At 39.2% G+C, this 16,168-nt stretch overlaps 1 protein-coding gene across 4 annotated transcripts in view; it reads right to left on the reverse strand.

Annotated features, from left to right (window-relative positions):
- Nucleotides 1-16,168, reverse strand: part of EPB41L5 (erythrocyte membrane protein band 4.1 like 5) — a 57,223-nt gene that overhangs the window by 15,178 nt on the left and 25,877 nt on the right. For 3 of the 4 annotated variants that reach the window (XM_061370115.1, XM_061370118.1, XM_061370116.1), the window contains 6 exons: nucleotides 15,889-15,958; nucleotides 15,346-15,515; nucleotides 14,115-14,221; nucleotides 13,362-13,389; nucleotides 11,117-11,159; nucleotides 9,896-10,011 (listed from right to left, as the gene is read on the reverse strand). In XM_061370115.1, the coding sequence (XP_061226099.1) occupies nucleotides 9,896-10,011; nucleotides 11,117-11,159; nucleotides 13,362-13,389; nucleotides 14,115-14,221; nucleotides 15,346-15,515; nucleotides 15,889-15,958 (534 nt within the window). Of the gene's footprint in view, nucleotides 1-5,067; nucleotides 5,832-9,895; nucleotides 10,012-11,116; nucleotides 11,160-13,361; nucleotides 13,390-14,114; nucleotides 14,222-15,345; nucleotides 15,516-15,888; nucleotides 15,959-16,168 lie in introns of those variants that run through there. The other variant, XM_061370117.1, reaches the window with a different exon arrangement.

Raw genomic sequence — 16,168 nt, forward strand, 5'->3', positions numbered from 1 at the left:
TGCAGTTTGACTGTCCCCCATTTCAGTTAACAATCACACTTACATACAGTTTGGCTGCAACATTAGTTTAAGAAGAAAAATCTATCCCTTTTGAAAGCCCTGTCCCAGATACAAGAACAATGGTATCATGCAAGCACCTGCCACAACAGAACTTACCCTTTATGCATGAACAGAGACACTTCCTATTTGACAGTTCAAACCAACTTGTCCCTTATCGCTACTGGGTTAATGCCTCATGCCTCCCTCCAGCCCCTGGAACCTCTGTTTCACTAGAGGCTCCAGGAAAAAACTCCTCCCTCCATCTCAAGCACTCAAAAGAATCCTTCCAATGTTAAATACATACCTCTGAAACAGATTATAGGATACCACCGTTTTAGTGCTAATGTACGAATCATCTTAAGACCATGTCATGGCTTAAGCCCAGCTGGCAATCCAGAACCACGCAGCCTCTAGCTCACTACTCCCTCCTTTCTGCCGCCACTCCTGGAGGGACGGGGAGGAGAATCGAAAGAACTTAACTCCCATGGGTTGAGATAAGAACAGTCCAGTAACTAAGGTATAACACAAACCACTGCTGCTACCACCAATAATAATGATAAGGGAAATAACAACGGAAGAGAATACAACTGCTCACCACCTGCCGACCGATACCCAGCCCAACCCGAGCAGTGATCTCGCCCTCCCATGTAACTGCCCACAGTTTATATAGTGGACATAGCGTGCTGTGGTATGGAATACCCCTTTGGCTAGTTTGGGTCAGGTGTCCTGTCTCTGCTTCCTGCCAGCTTCCCCTCCTCCCTGGCAGAGCATGAGACTCAGAAAGCCCTTAGTCAGAGTAAATATTATTGAGAAACAACTAAAAATATCGGTGTTATCAGCGTTGTTCTCAGGCTGAGTCAAAAACACAGCCCTGCACCATCTAATAAGAAGGAGAAAAATGACTGCTACTGCTGAACACAGGACACAATTAATTGCTGTGAGGCAAACTGAGGTCACTTGCTTGATTCCCTTAAAGCAGAGGAATAAGAAGCTACTAGCAAAGTAAACAGGAAACTTCCCCACCTACTGTACAGCCTCTCTGTGCACCACTAATGGGAAAAGGCAAGCAGCAGACAGTCTTGCAAAGAACTTACGATGGATACAGAGAACTTCAATTATTAGAAGAAACAGGCAGGAATAGATGCTCTCTCACTTAAGGAAACAGCCTGAATCCCATATCTTACTATCAGAGGATGCCTATGCATGAGAGTTGGTGTGTTTTATGATCTTCACATGAAGCCATCACTTTTCTTCCTGTCTGCTGATATTTTTTGGCAAATAGCCTCCCAAATGTTTAATATGATAACCAGTATAGGAAATTCAAAGTTTGTCTGCAGCACAAAAAGGTGCTAATGCCATGACATGTTGAGGGAACCAGGTATAAGCTCCCATGAACTCCATGTAAGAGAGGTGACGTATAGCACCAGTAACACTTCTTCATGCTATAATCTTCTAATGCTTTTCTTCTCATTGCAGCAGAGTGGAGAAAATGAATGAAAAATTATATTTATCTTAATTAGAAAATTGGTAGGATAATTACACTAGCATTTTGCACCATTTTAGGCAGACTCAAAAGAAGCCTCCAAAGGCAGCATTCAAGTACGAACTGATCTCATTTTGCCTTCAGACGCACTGAAAGACCTACTCGGCCACCCTGAGATAGGTAGTCACAAGAAGAAAGTCATACTATGGAGACCCCCAACCACTGGAATTCACAGGCACAGAAGACAAGTTCTCCAGAGAGCATTAAACTGAGGCCACCCAGATTCTTCACCCTCTTCAGAGCACCAGCAGGAGTACTACCTCACAGGCTTCATAAACAGCCAGACTACAGAAGTAGAAAGCATAAGATACCATTTTCAACACTGCAGAGAATTTCTGACTTCTCTTACAAAACACTGATGAACTGTCATACCAAACGTAAACGAAATAATAAAAGGCTTCCCAGGAAAAGTAGGATTTCTACAGCAGTCAGTGTGCAGTACTCAAGAATGAAACGGACATTAGCTTTCCACGTTCCTGTATCTACCCACTTACAAGGGGATAACTTTGCATAGCAGTAAGTGCCAGGCTTTATGTCTTCAGAAACAATTTCTATCAGCATACTTTAAGAAATATTCTGAGGGCAAAGCTGATAAAAGATACCAGGAGTGCCAGCCATACAAATAATTATGAATAGCCAAAGTGCATGGAAAGGTTTGTCAACCCACTACTAAATCACACAGAAGTTGTTACATGGAACTCCCACAGATAAGGGAGTTAGCTACTGCATGATTTCTTCTTTTTGCCTGACAAATACATTGCTATTAGATTGTACCATACAGCATACAATGCATAAGGCGACTGAGAAAGCTGACAGCTACAAAGAGGATATTTTTTTTTTCTTATTTCCTAGTTGAAAACCAAAACAATACTTCATTCCAGTCTGTGGAACACAGTCTGCAAAATACAGTAGCTATGTGAGTCTGCTGCAAAAGAGCTAATTCTTCTTCAAGTAATCTTATTTGAAACACTGTGGAGCACCACACAAGCTAATTTATTTCTTCTAACTGTTAGTGACACAAACTAGTTTCTTATGCTGACACTGCAAGGTAGTATACTAGTAGGAAATTCTTTGTTCATTTCCTTCATTTTGAGTCATTCAGTGCTGTACCTGAAGTAAGAAGAGCAGTAAAATTAAGCCTGTCACCTTTTCAGATTTTTTTCTCTGAACAGAAATGCAAAATACTCAGAAATATGAACTTCCTTTTCCTTTTAAAGTGAAGAAAGCAAAGAAAAAATCCTGGTGATGTAGGACCCTACAAATGGAGACTCTTCAAACTCATTCAGTTTTTAACTAAACAGGCTGAGTCTGATTCTAAGTTCCAAGACTTCTGCTGTCTCCCATTTGTTTGAAGATAATTCCAAATGCCAACATAGCATAATATACATAAGCCAACAACTACAGGAAAGGAAACACCCTTAGGGGTGCTGGCTGCCTAACCTTTGTGGACTTTAAGCAGAGATCTGTCACAACCACACTGTTTAGAAAGACATCCACCTGTTTCCTCAATGCTATTTCTAGAGCACATGACCTGTCCCTGTAAAAATGCAGCTAGCTGGTTTTGGTACTAATGTGGTACAATTTCCCCACCTGCTATTAAGAGCTGTCACCTACTGTGGTGGAAACCAGGACAGCAATTTCCTCTAAGTCAATGAAATCCCAGTAAAATAAACTCAGCATAGAGCAAAATCAACCTTCAGGACATATGCAAGAATCAAAGCCACATGGCAAAAGCTTGTAACGCACACCATACTAAAACAAATCAATCCTAAAGGCAGATGGATTGCAGGCAATCAGGGTTGCTTCCCCTACCCTGAATTTGAGCTAGTTCTCCAGTCATGCAAAAAATCTACTACAAAAACTTTACCCAGAGCTTTACTTAGCAAACTTGCAGTTCATGCCAAGGCAGTCCCTGACAGTCGGCACACTGGAGGCAGCTGGGACACCCAGCCCTCCACTCAGCACTGGTAAGACACCCTTGGAGTGCTGTGCCCAGCTCTGGTCTTCCCCAGGACAAGAGAGATGTCGACCTACTGAAAGAAGAGTAGCAGAGGATCAGAAAGACGATCAAGGGTTTGGAGCATCTGACATAGGGGGAGAGGCCAGACAGCTGCTACTGTTCTGCCTGGAGAAAAGAAAGCTCAAAAAAAACCTGATGGGGGGAGAGTAAAGACAACAGCCTGACTCTTCTCAAGGGAGTCCAGGACAAGAAACAACGGGCACAAACTGAAATACAGGAGATTCCACTTAAACACAAGAAAAAACAACTCTTTTGCTGTGAGGCTGGTAAAACATGAGAAGGTGTAAAGTCTCCATCCTTGGAGATACTCAAAACCTGGCTGGCATGGTCCTGAGCAACCTGTTCTACTCGACCCTGCTTTTAGCATGGGGGTGGACTACATGATCTCCAGAGGCATCTTCCAACCCCAATTACTCTTTAATTCTGTGATAGCTACACAAGATTCCTCTGATACCTGAGGAGTCAGCCACTACTTATAGTGGCCTGACTATTACATAAGCACATTTGAACTTATAACTCTGCAGTAAAACAGTGACTTGTTATTGCAACAGTGCTCTTGCATTTTACATACAAAACTATCCCAAATTCTTCCACTCAAATTAGTTGCTGCTTCTCCCTCATCTACACAGAAATTATAAGATAAAGTTAAAACACCTGTTTTCATTTGCATATTCTTATGCAACTTCAGAAACAATAAGCAAATAGTTCCTGCTTTGCTTCAAAAATTCACAACATTCACCTTGCAAAACCTAAAACTAAAACCAGCCCAACAGATTGTTCTGATCATCTCTGCAGATCCCACAGATCTTTAATATGTAGCCTGCATATCCTTCTTATTAACTCTTTTTTTCTAAGCAGACTCATATTTCATTAGCAATCTCTTTGCCCTGTCAGATGCAAGGGTGAGTGGCCAAAACACCTCATGCAACACTAAGTTATGTCCTGGCTGAAGACTTGCTCGCTTGGTTTGTCAGGGATGGATATCTGAAAATTAGTCTTTTGTATTTCTGGTCTCTGTAGAAATTTGAAACTTATTTCAACAAATTTAAAATCATTCCAAACCTCATTATTCTAAGAGCCCAATAGAAGTGAATTTTAAAAGCACTCTACCACAGTTTTTCTATTCTTTTTTCTTTTTAATATGAAAATTATTGGAATTTAAAAGCAGCTAACTTTAGATAACACAGTGTGTTCAATGGTAAAGGCAGTTTTTCACATTGCTAACGGCTCCCAACAACACCAACGAGCCATGAAGCTGGAGTCTTGACCTCTGACTTAATTATTAACCTCACGAATCATATGGTAGGCCTGGTGTTTGTCTGGAATATTTTGGTTTCATTTTAACTGGAGCACAGCATGGAAAAAAAAAGAAAGGAAGAAAATTTTGTAGAAAGCAAAAAAAAAAAAACCCCACTTACAAACAAACACAACAAAACCAAAAAACCACCAAAAATTACTCTTTGCCTTTTCAGGAGTTCTGATCATTTTATTATTAAAAAATTAAAATAATTCTATTCCATTTCCAAAGAATATTTTTTAGAAGAGGACTTGCTAAAAAAAAAAAAAAATAAAAAGTTAGTTTTCAGATCAACCATTTAGCTTAGATATCTTTAAATAATCATGGTTCAAAAGAAGGGTCAGTTCTATCCTCTACCTCTCTTAAGATGTTTTTGAAACACATTATAACCCACCAGTTCCATGTGTAGCATTATTATGAATCTGACTTCCTGAATGGCACTCGAAGTTAAACCCACCTAAAAATAAAACATTTATCTTTCCATGATTAAGAAAAACCTTAGCACAATTAAAAAGATATATACTCTTTTCAATCTAAGAGTGATGGGTGGTTTCTGGTCTATATGTTACTTTTTTCTTTAAGGACTAAATACCAGCAGCACAACATGAAGGGCCTTTGTAATAAAAGCTTTTTCCCCCCCTTTCTATGATTAGCCTTGGGTCTGTTGTCCTTATCTTAGAAACAGCTTAAAACATATTTTCCCAGCCTGTGCTAGACAGCAGTCTCAAGCTCCAGAAAGGCCCACGTCTCAGAGACTGGTCATGGTGGTTTGGACAGCATAGGTCCCAGCACCGCTATGCATTCCTGCATTCTTCACATTGCGCTCATGGACAAAAGCGGTGTACTGTCCCTCCGCAGCGCGGGTCCTCGGCAGGGCCCACGCGTCCCACGGGCTTCCACCACGATGACAGCGGTCGGCAGCATCAAAGGGCCTGGATTATTGAGGAGCGGGAGGGGGCACAATTAGTAAACAGGTATGGATGAGAAAGAGGGCGGAAAAGTAAAGCAAAGACAAGAAGACTGGTGCAAAAAGGCAAGGAAAACGGGCATTGCTGGAAGGTAAATACTGAGAGAAGGAGGCATGCAAAAATATGTGTACATGACAACACTGTCAAATAAACCCCTTTCCTGCTCAGCACCATGCACATTTTTAAACAAGCCTGAAATGACAAGTTAAGCAATCCCATGTATACATTGTCTACGCTTACCAAATGAACAGAACTTCATATTTCAAAGCACTTAAAAAAACTGAGCAAGAACCATGTGTATTTTGCAGATGGGAGAAGATAACATGATGGAGGAACAGGCCTCCCAAGTATACAGTGCATTTTATACGCAGGAAGCTGAAAGGGTTTAATTGGCGGCTCTAAATGTACACCTGAAACAAGCATAGTACTCAAAATCACTGGAAAATGTAGATTCTAATGTAAGTTAAAAAAAGAGAAAGAAAACAGAAACTCAGGTAAGTGAGCATTATCATGCAGGAGCAAAGAGTAGAGCACTCACAATTTCACAATTTAGGTTTCTAAGGGACTAAATAGTACTGCAGAAGCTGACTAAAGCTATACCTGATTAATATACACTTAGTTGGGAAAAGAACGATTTTTAAGAAGATCGCAACGGAAACTAAGAACTTGCTTTCTAAGTTTGCACATGGGGGCATAATGGTTTGTACATTTTAAATTTTTAGCTCCTAAAATCAAAACCATAGAAATCCTGTGCATAGCTATGGCCAGTCTATACCACAACTCAAACAAAGTCCTCCAAAAGTGAGGAAAAGGAGCAGGGGAGAACACTGATTACTTAAAACAGTGTTTTGAAACTTATTTTTATGAGAAGCCCTTTGCTGGAGGTATAAAGCTGTAAGGCTTTAAGCACAAGCATCTTCACAGCAGCAGGGACAAGAAATTGACTGAAACAGCTGAATTTTAAAAGACTTTAAAAAATGAACAACGAATTGTTATCTGTTGTCCAGGCTGCACTAGGATTTTTCACTAGTATGTTTTAGGAGAGGCTGATGCAAGGTAAAGTCAGATACTAAACCCCATAAACTAATCAAGCAAAGAAATTCCTAAAACAAACTTACTCCTTCAGTTCAGTATAAAATTCGCTATTTAATGACCCAAATCTAAATAAAGTGGAAGCACTGTTGCTGTTCATCTAGAGAGGTCCTGGAGAGCCCCCAGCTCAAATTCCACCTTCTCATGATCCAGAAAGCCTGGTATAACACTCCCAGCCCTGCCAGAGCAGTCAAGCAGCCAGCTCATGAGTGGGAAGATCACACATGTTAAGGCAAGGAAGCAGAAAAGCATGCAGGATTCACAACAGCAGTGAATGATTAATGTTCAGGGATAGTCCTCCTTTAGAAAAGAGAGAGGATTTATATAAAGGTCACCCACAGCTAAGTTCAGAGATTTGCTTTTTCATGAAATACACCGAGGAAGTGACCTGTGAATACTGAGGGCTCCAGTCATCAACAGTTACATTATTTTCCCTGTTTTTCTAATTTATGCAGTTAAGTGAAAGCTACATCCACTAGCAAACAAAAAGAAAATAAAATAAAAAAATCCCTACTTATTCCACAGTAAGGAAAAAAATATTAGCTGTCTCCTGTCCTATGTTAGCATAGAAACAGCTTCTTGAGCAAAGATTAAAGTTACAATGACACAGCCGTACAGTTAATATTCAGACCAGCTTTCCTGTACAGACAATTTTCCAGGAAGGTAAAAAAAGAAACAAAAAATAAAAGCCCTAAAATCCTTCCTATCTGGCAAAGTACTCTACAATCTGGCACAACTGCTGTTGGCAGCTGCAGCATTAACATTTCAAATTAAAGGAAACATTGACATTAGGAAGGAATCTAAGCTGCAAGGTAGCCAATACAGGCATCTGCCAAGCAGCATACAGAAACTCATGAGGTCAAGACCTTACTTCTAAACCCCTTCAATCTAACCATCTAAAAAACCCCAGTCCGAAAGATTTTGGTGTTCTCGATAATCCTTGGCAAACTCTCTCTAAAAGAAGACTATTTTTCTGACAGAAAGCAAAGATAACTCATGCAGAAACAGGCCAATTAAAGACAGTAACAGTTGAAAAAAGATCTTGTTAGCAGCATTGAGACACCAAGACTTGAAGGCCTAATAGCCAAGTCCCCACAATAAATTCGTATGTTCTGGTAATTATATTAACCTAACCCCACTTCCCATCTTGGAAACCAGAATGCAGCTCAATTGATGACTCAGCTCCAAACTGTTGCCTTCTTCCTACAGCTGGATTTGCCCTTTATTACAGGCAGTACTGTTACCTCTGAACATGTTAAAACCTCTTTGCCAGAACACAACTGCCTTCAATAATGGTATGTCTCTAAGAAACATAACACATGCACACTCTCGGTTAAAATGCATCCATTGCCAAGCAGCTTGTTTTCTTTATGGCATGTTGTTCTGGGTTACAAGCAGGTGTATTTTATATTCACCCCCACTCTTCTACAGAAAGACTAGACACTGAAGCAGCTGGCATGTAAGCTTAGATTCCTTGACAATATTAAGACAGACAGGCTCAAATTCTTAATCCTAAAACAGGCAGACCAAGACCAAAACTGAAACAGATTGGCTACAGACTCCTCTCTGCTTCTGAACAAAAGCAGTGGGATTTCATAAGCAACAGAAGCCTTGCAAATATTAGCAAGAACACTAGCACAAATCAGATATCCAAGAAGAGCTGTTTGGAGCAAGAGTCAAACACTTCCACCAAAGAAAATGCCATTTTCTAGCATACATCTTGCAATTAGACCAAAGGAATAAAACCCAAACCATACTGAGAATGCTGAAGAATAAAGAAACCACCACCTTTCACCCACCACCATGGGAGGAATCGAGTGATCAACAGGATCTCATCACAGACAAGCACAGATTTCAGACACTAGATAAATCAAGGGCAAAAGAAAGAAAAGAAACCCAGCATTGATCGTATGTTCTGATTGAAACTTCAATGAAATGCAACACAAAGCAGAATTACCACCCTCCTTATAATCCAAAATCCATGGGATTAAAAGTCTTTAATCAGTAAGATTTAGGAAATTGAAGTACATTTGTCATTGCACTGTTAGAAACAGGTATCATATACTTTTAAGAGATACTGCAGCGAAGTAGGTTTATATGCCCAACAATGGGAGAAGCACATTTCTCTTGAGGGCTGAAACTGCCTAAGATAAGAGCTTTTTTGTTGCTCAATTCCATCACTGCTACTGCTGCTCCTGGAACCTCATAGAAACCAGAATTACCCTTCAAGGAGAAGACGTACTGCCTCTGAATGCACAAGAAGCTGAAAAAGTTAACATGACGTGCACAAATACTATGTTGACATATGTCAGTTTTGGCTTTGAAATAGCTTTGCACTATGAAATTAGTCTCAGATAAATTATATGTACATTTATCTTCAAACAAATCACCCTCATTTTGAGATGCATCCAATCATAAAACAGTTTGATTACATGAAATCAAAGCTCTTATCTTCTGCTTATGTCATTTTCCTCAAGCTCCCATTCTATCCAGAATAATGAAATAAGTCAGCTTGCCCATTTCACAACATTCAAATGACAATTCACAAGGATAGTGGTTTACAAGGTTCTGCATTTTGTTAAGCATAGAGGTAAGTCCTTTGGCCCCATGATATCAAGCAAAGGGCTACAAGTAGTAGTATTGCAAATGAAAAGGACCCAGCTCTCTCCAAGACTTGAAAATGTTGTTGCTGATTTAATAATTTCTTCACCCCCGGAGAAATTTTCTTTCAGTTAGCAGTGACTAAGCCTGTTGTCCTCACCTCCCCATCCTACATTCACAGCAACAAATCAGCTGCATCATCACTAACTGTAAGTTGACTGTCAATTTACATTAAGAATACAAGGATGGCAGCTTATTTAAGTGCAGATAAAGAAACAACCACTTGAATCATGCATAAGCAAGCAGAATTCTTGTCCCAGCAAAGCAGAACATACCACTTCTTGTCTTGCTGGCTGGGTCCTGGGCTCCTTGGGAGGTTTTCTATTTCCACTAAGACTGGGGCAGAAGGAACCGCTGTTAGGACAGGTAGGTTTGGTTTCGCATTCCAGCTCTTTGGAGACAGAATATAAACAAGTAAGTTACTGTACACACATTAATGAAGCAATGACACATTACACATAGCAAAACATGCCATCACTTCTTAAGCACCAAGCTAAAGCAAGGCTGTTGTCTTTCCTTACTTCCACAGCACCGGATACCTACGCCTAGTCTTTTCCAGTACTGCATACTGGGACCATATGCTGCTCCAAAGTTTCACTAAGAAGCTACAGCCTACTGTGTCCTTTTAAAATTCATGCAGTAATGCTTTCCTTCTATGATGGTAATTTTGCAGTAACAGCCAGCACCTCTGGGTTGTGCGCCTCCGGACTGCCACTTGAAATGTAAATGCTCACAAGAAAACAACTTTTGCATAGAAGGCAAAAGGCTGGGCAGAGCAGCAACCTATCTATCAGTACAGATTGAGTATTTTAATGTTAAACCAAACCATAATCTCATTTCCACCAATATGACCCTTTCTGTTGCACTCTGCATTTGAAATGCACCAGAAAGAGACACGGTCCTTTCAAACTCCAAGTCCTGTTTTTTGATACTCAGAAGGAGAATTACTTCATGCTACCATTCCTTTTCAGTGAAACAAAGTATTCTGTGTGTGAAGGGACAGGAGTCTGATTTCCCTCCTAAACCAAGAAAACATTGAACTTTTGCTAACAATGTGTTCTTAAATTTGCAGGTGCATTTCCCTTTCAGAGGAAAAGAAATACTCTAACCAGGAATCAAAGCAGGTGCTGATGAGTTGCACACCCCTCCACCACCCCCACCCCCACCCTTTTTTTTTCAAGGTTGCTTAACATACAGAATTAATGTAGTTTGGATAATTAAAACGTTCACACAAAGGTACTCTGTGTACCTATGAAAATCTGTGTCTGTAATAGCATGGTTTCTATAGTACAGGAGCACGCAGTGTCTTCCTTACTCCAACTAAATTAACTGATTATCTTTCTTGTAAATTAGTAGTCATTTCTTGCCATGCAATTTAGTAGTTAACCATTTGTAACTTTCAATTGGTCAATCAATGGATTTTAAGAATGAATAAAAAAAAGTCCTCTATTCTGTGGAGTACACGAAAAATGTCTTTTAAAAGAGAGAGTTCTTACTTGTGATCCATTAGTTTGGTGCATAACTGCATTGTTTGCAGTACTGAAAGACAAAAAAGAATTTAAATTAGAATTAGGTTAACAAGGCAGAACTGCAAGGATTTTCAGAAAGAAATGCCAAGTCTAATGAAGATCTTTGGAAAGTACTTGTTCTCAAAAGAACCCTTAATAACTTCTGGTTTAGGTCAGTTGCCTCTTTCCAGGTAACTAGGGGTATCACATTTTTCATTTGTTCAAGATGCAGTTTCTCTGTAATTCACCTAGTTTTCCCTCTTCCTTTCCTAAACCAGTTCGGTTTAGAACCTCTTCCTGATTCAGCAGTAAGGCAGGGCACTTTTAAAGCAAAAGCAATATAGTTTTATTTAAACACTCAGTAAAATGTGACATTGTCAAAACCTTACCTATATGCTGCAGATACTACATTTGTTTCACATCTAAGACTTTTCTGATTTGAAGTTTCACATCATAAAGTTTATCTGAAAAATTAATGAGTTTCTTCTGCATACAATCTCTAATGGACTGAATGAATTCCTGCTTCAGAGTCTCAAAAGCAGCCATTCAAAATTATGTGCACAGCAGCTCAGCACAGCATTACTAAATATAAATTTTATATTATTAAATATTTAATATATTTAATAAATTAATCTTTTGTTTTAGAGTCTGGACAGTAGCTATCCAACCTGGCAAGCTGACAATCCAAATAGATTTCTGTATTTACTTCAGCAGTTCTTTAGAATTATTTTACTTAAATATCATCATATCAAGAGCAAACAAGCTGTTTCTTGCCTTTCCCAACTTTGCACCTGCTCTATTGAGAGAATGTGGAGGTTACCACAGAACAGTGCACATTTAACAGAAATATTAAGGAATGCCTTGTGGGTAGCACATTCCCCTGTACTGAGTTAAAACAAAAGAATGGAACAACATACATCTTTCATGATGCATTTCAATTACCAACGCTTGAGTGTAGAGTTTCAGAAATGGCATAGATTGCTCTGCAGACTAACATAACAGTGCCACACCTAGGTACAGATCAGAAGACTGCTGTCTTATCAGGAGAAACTGCAGATGAAGTTTCTCTTCCCACTCTCAGAATGACCTAAGTAGCATGAAACTCAGAAGGGCATGACAACACAACATGGTGATGGCACTAATTAATCAGGCACATCTTGCATGCGAGGAACTTTAAGCACTTTAATGGCACCCAGTTTTGAAGAGTACTTTCCCATTTTATAAAAAGAAGAGACAATACAGGAGGTCACAAAGACAGACCTCTACTAAAGTAATTGCAGTCATGTCCTTAGACAATTCCTAGACTTTCTCCTCCTTCTCACATGAGAAACAGCCTTGCTGCTACAAACATAAAACACAGGGCTGTATTACACCTTTGTTCTGAAACGTTACTTCCTTACATTCCTTACTCAGCTCCTGACTGCCCTGATGCTTAACATCTATGAGTACCTACTTTTAAAAACCAATTTGGTTGCATTTGATCGCTGCAGTGTTCACAAATCACAAGGGCAAAGGACAGAACCATAACTGAGTGACCTAGTTCCTTTACTACCAGGTAATTAATTAGAGCATAGTTTCCTGTCCTCCTTCAGGGAAGAGTTTGAAAACTGATTCAGATTCACATGAGTATTTTACATTGCAACAGCAAGTATGAACCTACACATGCAAAATTTAGGTATAGAAATAAAGAACCAAAAGGCCTCCCTCTTAATGTTGATTCTGGGTAATTTAGGATAAATATATTAAAAAAATTCTTCAGTATGTAAAAATAAATGCAAGCACAGTACAAAACAGAAAATCATTGATATATTTCCAATATTTATTTTACTGTATTTTCCCTGTCTCTGACCTTCACATGATTAAATATTTCAGTCGGACAGCCAGAGTAGGCAGTTTTTGGAAAGAAGACACCCTCACATGCTTTTACCCAGTCTCTTTACATGGCAGCACACAGAATTATAGCTCATAAACAGCAAGAATCATAGCTAGTCATAAAACCTCTTTTCCTGCTAGTAAGCAAGTCTGGCAAAACCTTCTATTTGACAGCAACACAGGAGGCTTTAAACCAGAGGCTTTGCATAAAGCAAACAAACACAAAACCCACAGCAAAACCACAGTTAAGAGGTTAATGCTCTCTGCATTTAATCAATATTATAACCTCCTCCTGCAGACATGTACTTAAGTACAGGTGGCAAACATCAAAGAGAAATTTAAGTACTGGAATGCATCTTACCTTGTTTCTTCCAGTTTAGCAGCAAGTGCTGCAAAAATAGAAAGTGCTAATTAAAATATATAATTAGGTTATCAGTTAAATACTGATATTATATATACAATCTATATATCTAATATATTATACATTATAAATAAAATATTAATAAAAAGTCCAGCACTGCCTAAAAATAGGCAACTAAGAGCCAAAGTTGCATGTATCCCACATGTAATGTGTAAAATCCAAATTCTACACTGGAAAAAGAGAATAAAAAAAATTTGAACAGCAAACCAAAAAGCTGGATCTAAAAGGAAGTATCTCTTGATCACGCTTGATCTACGCAATTGGGAGTAAGAGACAAGGTATCACATGAGGTCACGCTTGATCTACGCAATTGGGAGTAAGAGACAAGGTATCACATGCTGTAAGGTTGTGACAGAGTGCAACTCCTAAGAACAGTGACAAAACCCCCTTGAAAAAATTCAAACTTGATTAATAAATTTCAAATATTATCATTAATATACTGTTGGTCTCTGGACCCATGTTTTCCATTTTGTACAGAGGCCTACTGTGCAATGTTACTGGGTGCTTTACAAGCTAGGCAAGCTAGGATGACATGCTCTGGACAAAAGCTTTTTCTGATAAATACATGTTATCTCCCAGATAAGTCAAAGAAAACCTCATTTTGAAAACTCAAGAATCCCTACACACAGCCTTTGAAGGATATTACTTTATTCTCACAGTGGATTATACTTCCCAGAAAAGAAGGTCTTTTACCTTTCATTTGCAGTGTTCGTCTTGAGTATCTCTTGCTGGGCCTTCTTTCAAAGGATGCTGATCTCCTGGCTTTATTGGTCTTGGTTGTTTGATACTCTGTTTTCCCACTAACGATGCCATGTAAAAATATAAACCAGTAAGATAAATGGCTTGCTTTTAATGACAGAACATAGACACTGCTTATCAAAAGATCACATTTTATTTTAAATTCAGAGCTTAATAACTATCGCAGTTTCACTAAAAATACCAATCTTAACAACTCAGGTGGCTTTTCACAAAAAAGAGAAGGAGTTCCATAAATATCCTAATCTTTACCCCATTTTTCCCAGACAGAAGGCTGAAGCAATGACTCCTTAAAACACTAAACTGCTGAAAAACCACATTTGTCCTTCACATAGTCCTGTCATCAAAGTGCATGCAGTTTGGGAGAAGGTAAAAATTCCAGGAGAGTAAAGCTAAAGGTATGTTGCCAAAGGCTACAAAGAAAGATGACTAAATTCCAGCATTCAGATCCTCTTGTTCCCAGTCAAGTCTTTTTTCCTCAAATTTGGCCAGATTCTGACCCAAGGGAGTAGCAGCCTCCGTTTTGCTGACTCTTTGGTACCATTGGTCCTTCCTGAAGCAGACTTGACGTATTGCTGCAGTTGCTGGAAATGGAAGCAAAGTACATGTGTACTGCCTCACTCCCTTCCATACATTCTCACCAACTCTGGTGGGGCAACACACAGTATCCTGCAGACAGGTCTGGGACCACAAGCCATTGAGAAGTCTGTCCATGCACTGGTAGTACCTAACATGGAACAGGCTTTATCTTAGGCTTCCGAAGCACTACCATCACAGACAGGAAACTCAGGAGTCAAAAGACTTGCGATGTCCCCAGTTGTACAAGTCAATCATCAATCCCTCTAGAGTATAGTTTTTAAAAGAGTGGACTTTCAAGATGAAGTGACATATAAAACACAACACACTATAGATGCTATGTAAAGAACATAAACCTTCAGAAACCTTTGGTTTCCTACTGCACAGAACAGAATCACCTGAAGATATATCAGAAAAACGCAGGAGGAAAATCCGTACATTTAATAAAACTAGTAACACAACTGAGTTTGCAAATTTCACTGATCTCTGTGTCCTAGGTGAATGAATACCAGATTCTCTCCCATTTCCACATATAACCCCAGAAAAGCAAGAAATGACAGAAGGCATGTGCTAACTAACACGTGACACTGACCTGTATCTGAACCGGGATCCTAACCGAATGAAGCCTGATCGACTTGAGCTTTTTTGGACGGGACCTCGGAGCCGGAAGAAGGCATGATGTTCCACTGCACATTTCCACAAGTGTTTGCAGGCTTTGGGATGATCCAGTCTAAAGACAAAAGTGTGCTCCTGCTCCTTTCCCTTAAAGCACACAAAGCACACTGACAATTTACAAGGGACTTGAATAAGTCAAAGCAAGTATGAACCTAAATTCATTCCCCTAAATGTGGTATACAGCCCTTTTGTAAACTTTCTTGCACAATGCACACTGTTTCCAGTTATCTGGTCTACACTAGTTTCACAAGGTATTCCGTTTAAAAAGAGGGTGAGAATAAAAGTAATTAAACCTATTTATTTTATACTTAAGTTCCTTCATTCCCCTCCTCTTCCCAAGTCACAACCAAAGTCTTGTAAGGCATGCATGTTAATTCTCAAAACTTAAAGGAGACCAGGAGCATTCAAACTAGTACTGTATAATTAAGACTGAGATGTAACTAAGCAGATAGTTATCTACCTGTTCATCATCTTCAACAACTACTAGAGTGAGTTTGTTCTTCTTGAAATCAAGCCTTGTTATCTTTGGCCTGCAAGATGAACAGAAAAAGCAGGTAAGATCAAACTATCTTAGTAACTCACTGAGAGGTACATTCAATGTGCTGATCCAAGTATTTCTATCAGATTTTCTTTTTCTGGTTTTGTGGATGTTTTAAGTTCATGCAGTAGGGCTTCATTATACTGTGGATACCAATGTAGCACTTCAAAATTTAACCTTAATTAGAAACTTTCATAAGAAG

Source organism: Neopsephotus bourkii, unplaced genomic scaffold, assembly GCF_033783945.1.
Source record: "Neopsephotus bourkii isolate Nb327-2 ecotype Australia unplaced genomic scaffold, CSIRO-AGI_Nbou_v1 NB_1526, whole genome shotgun sequence".
Taxonomy (NCBI): domain Eukaryota; kingdom Metazoa; phylum Chordata; class Aves; order Psittaciformes; family Psittacidae; genus Neopsephotus; species Neopsephotus bourkii.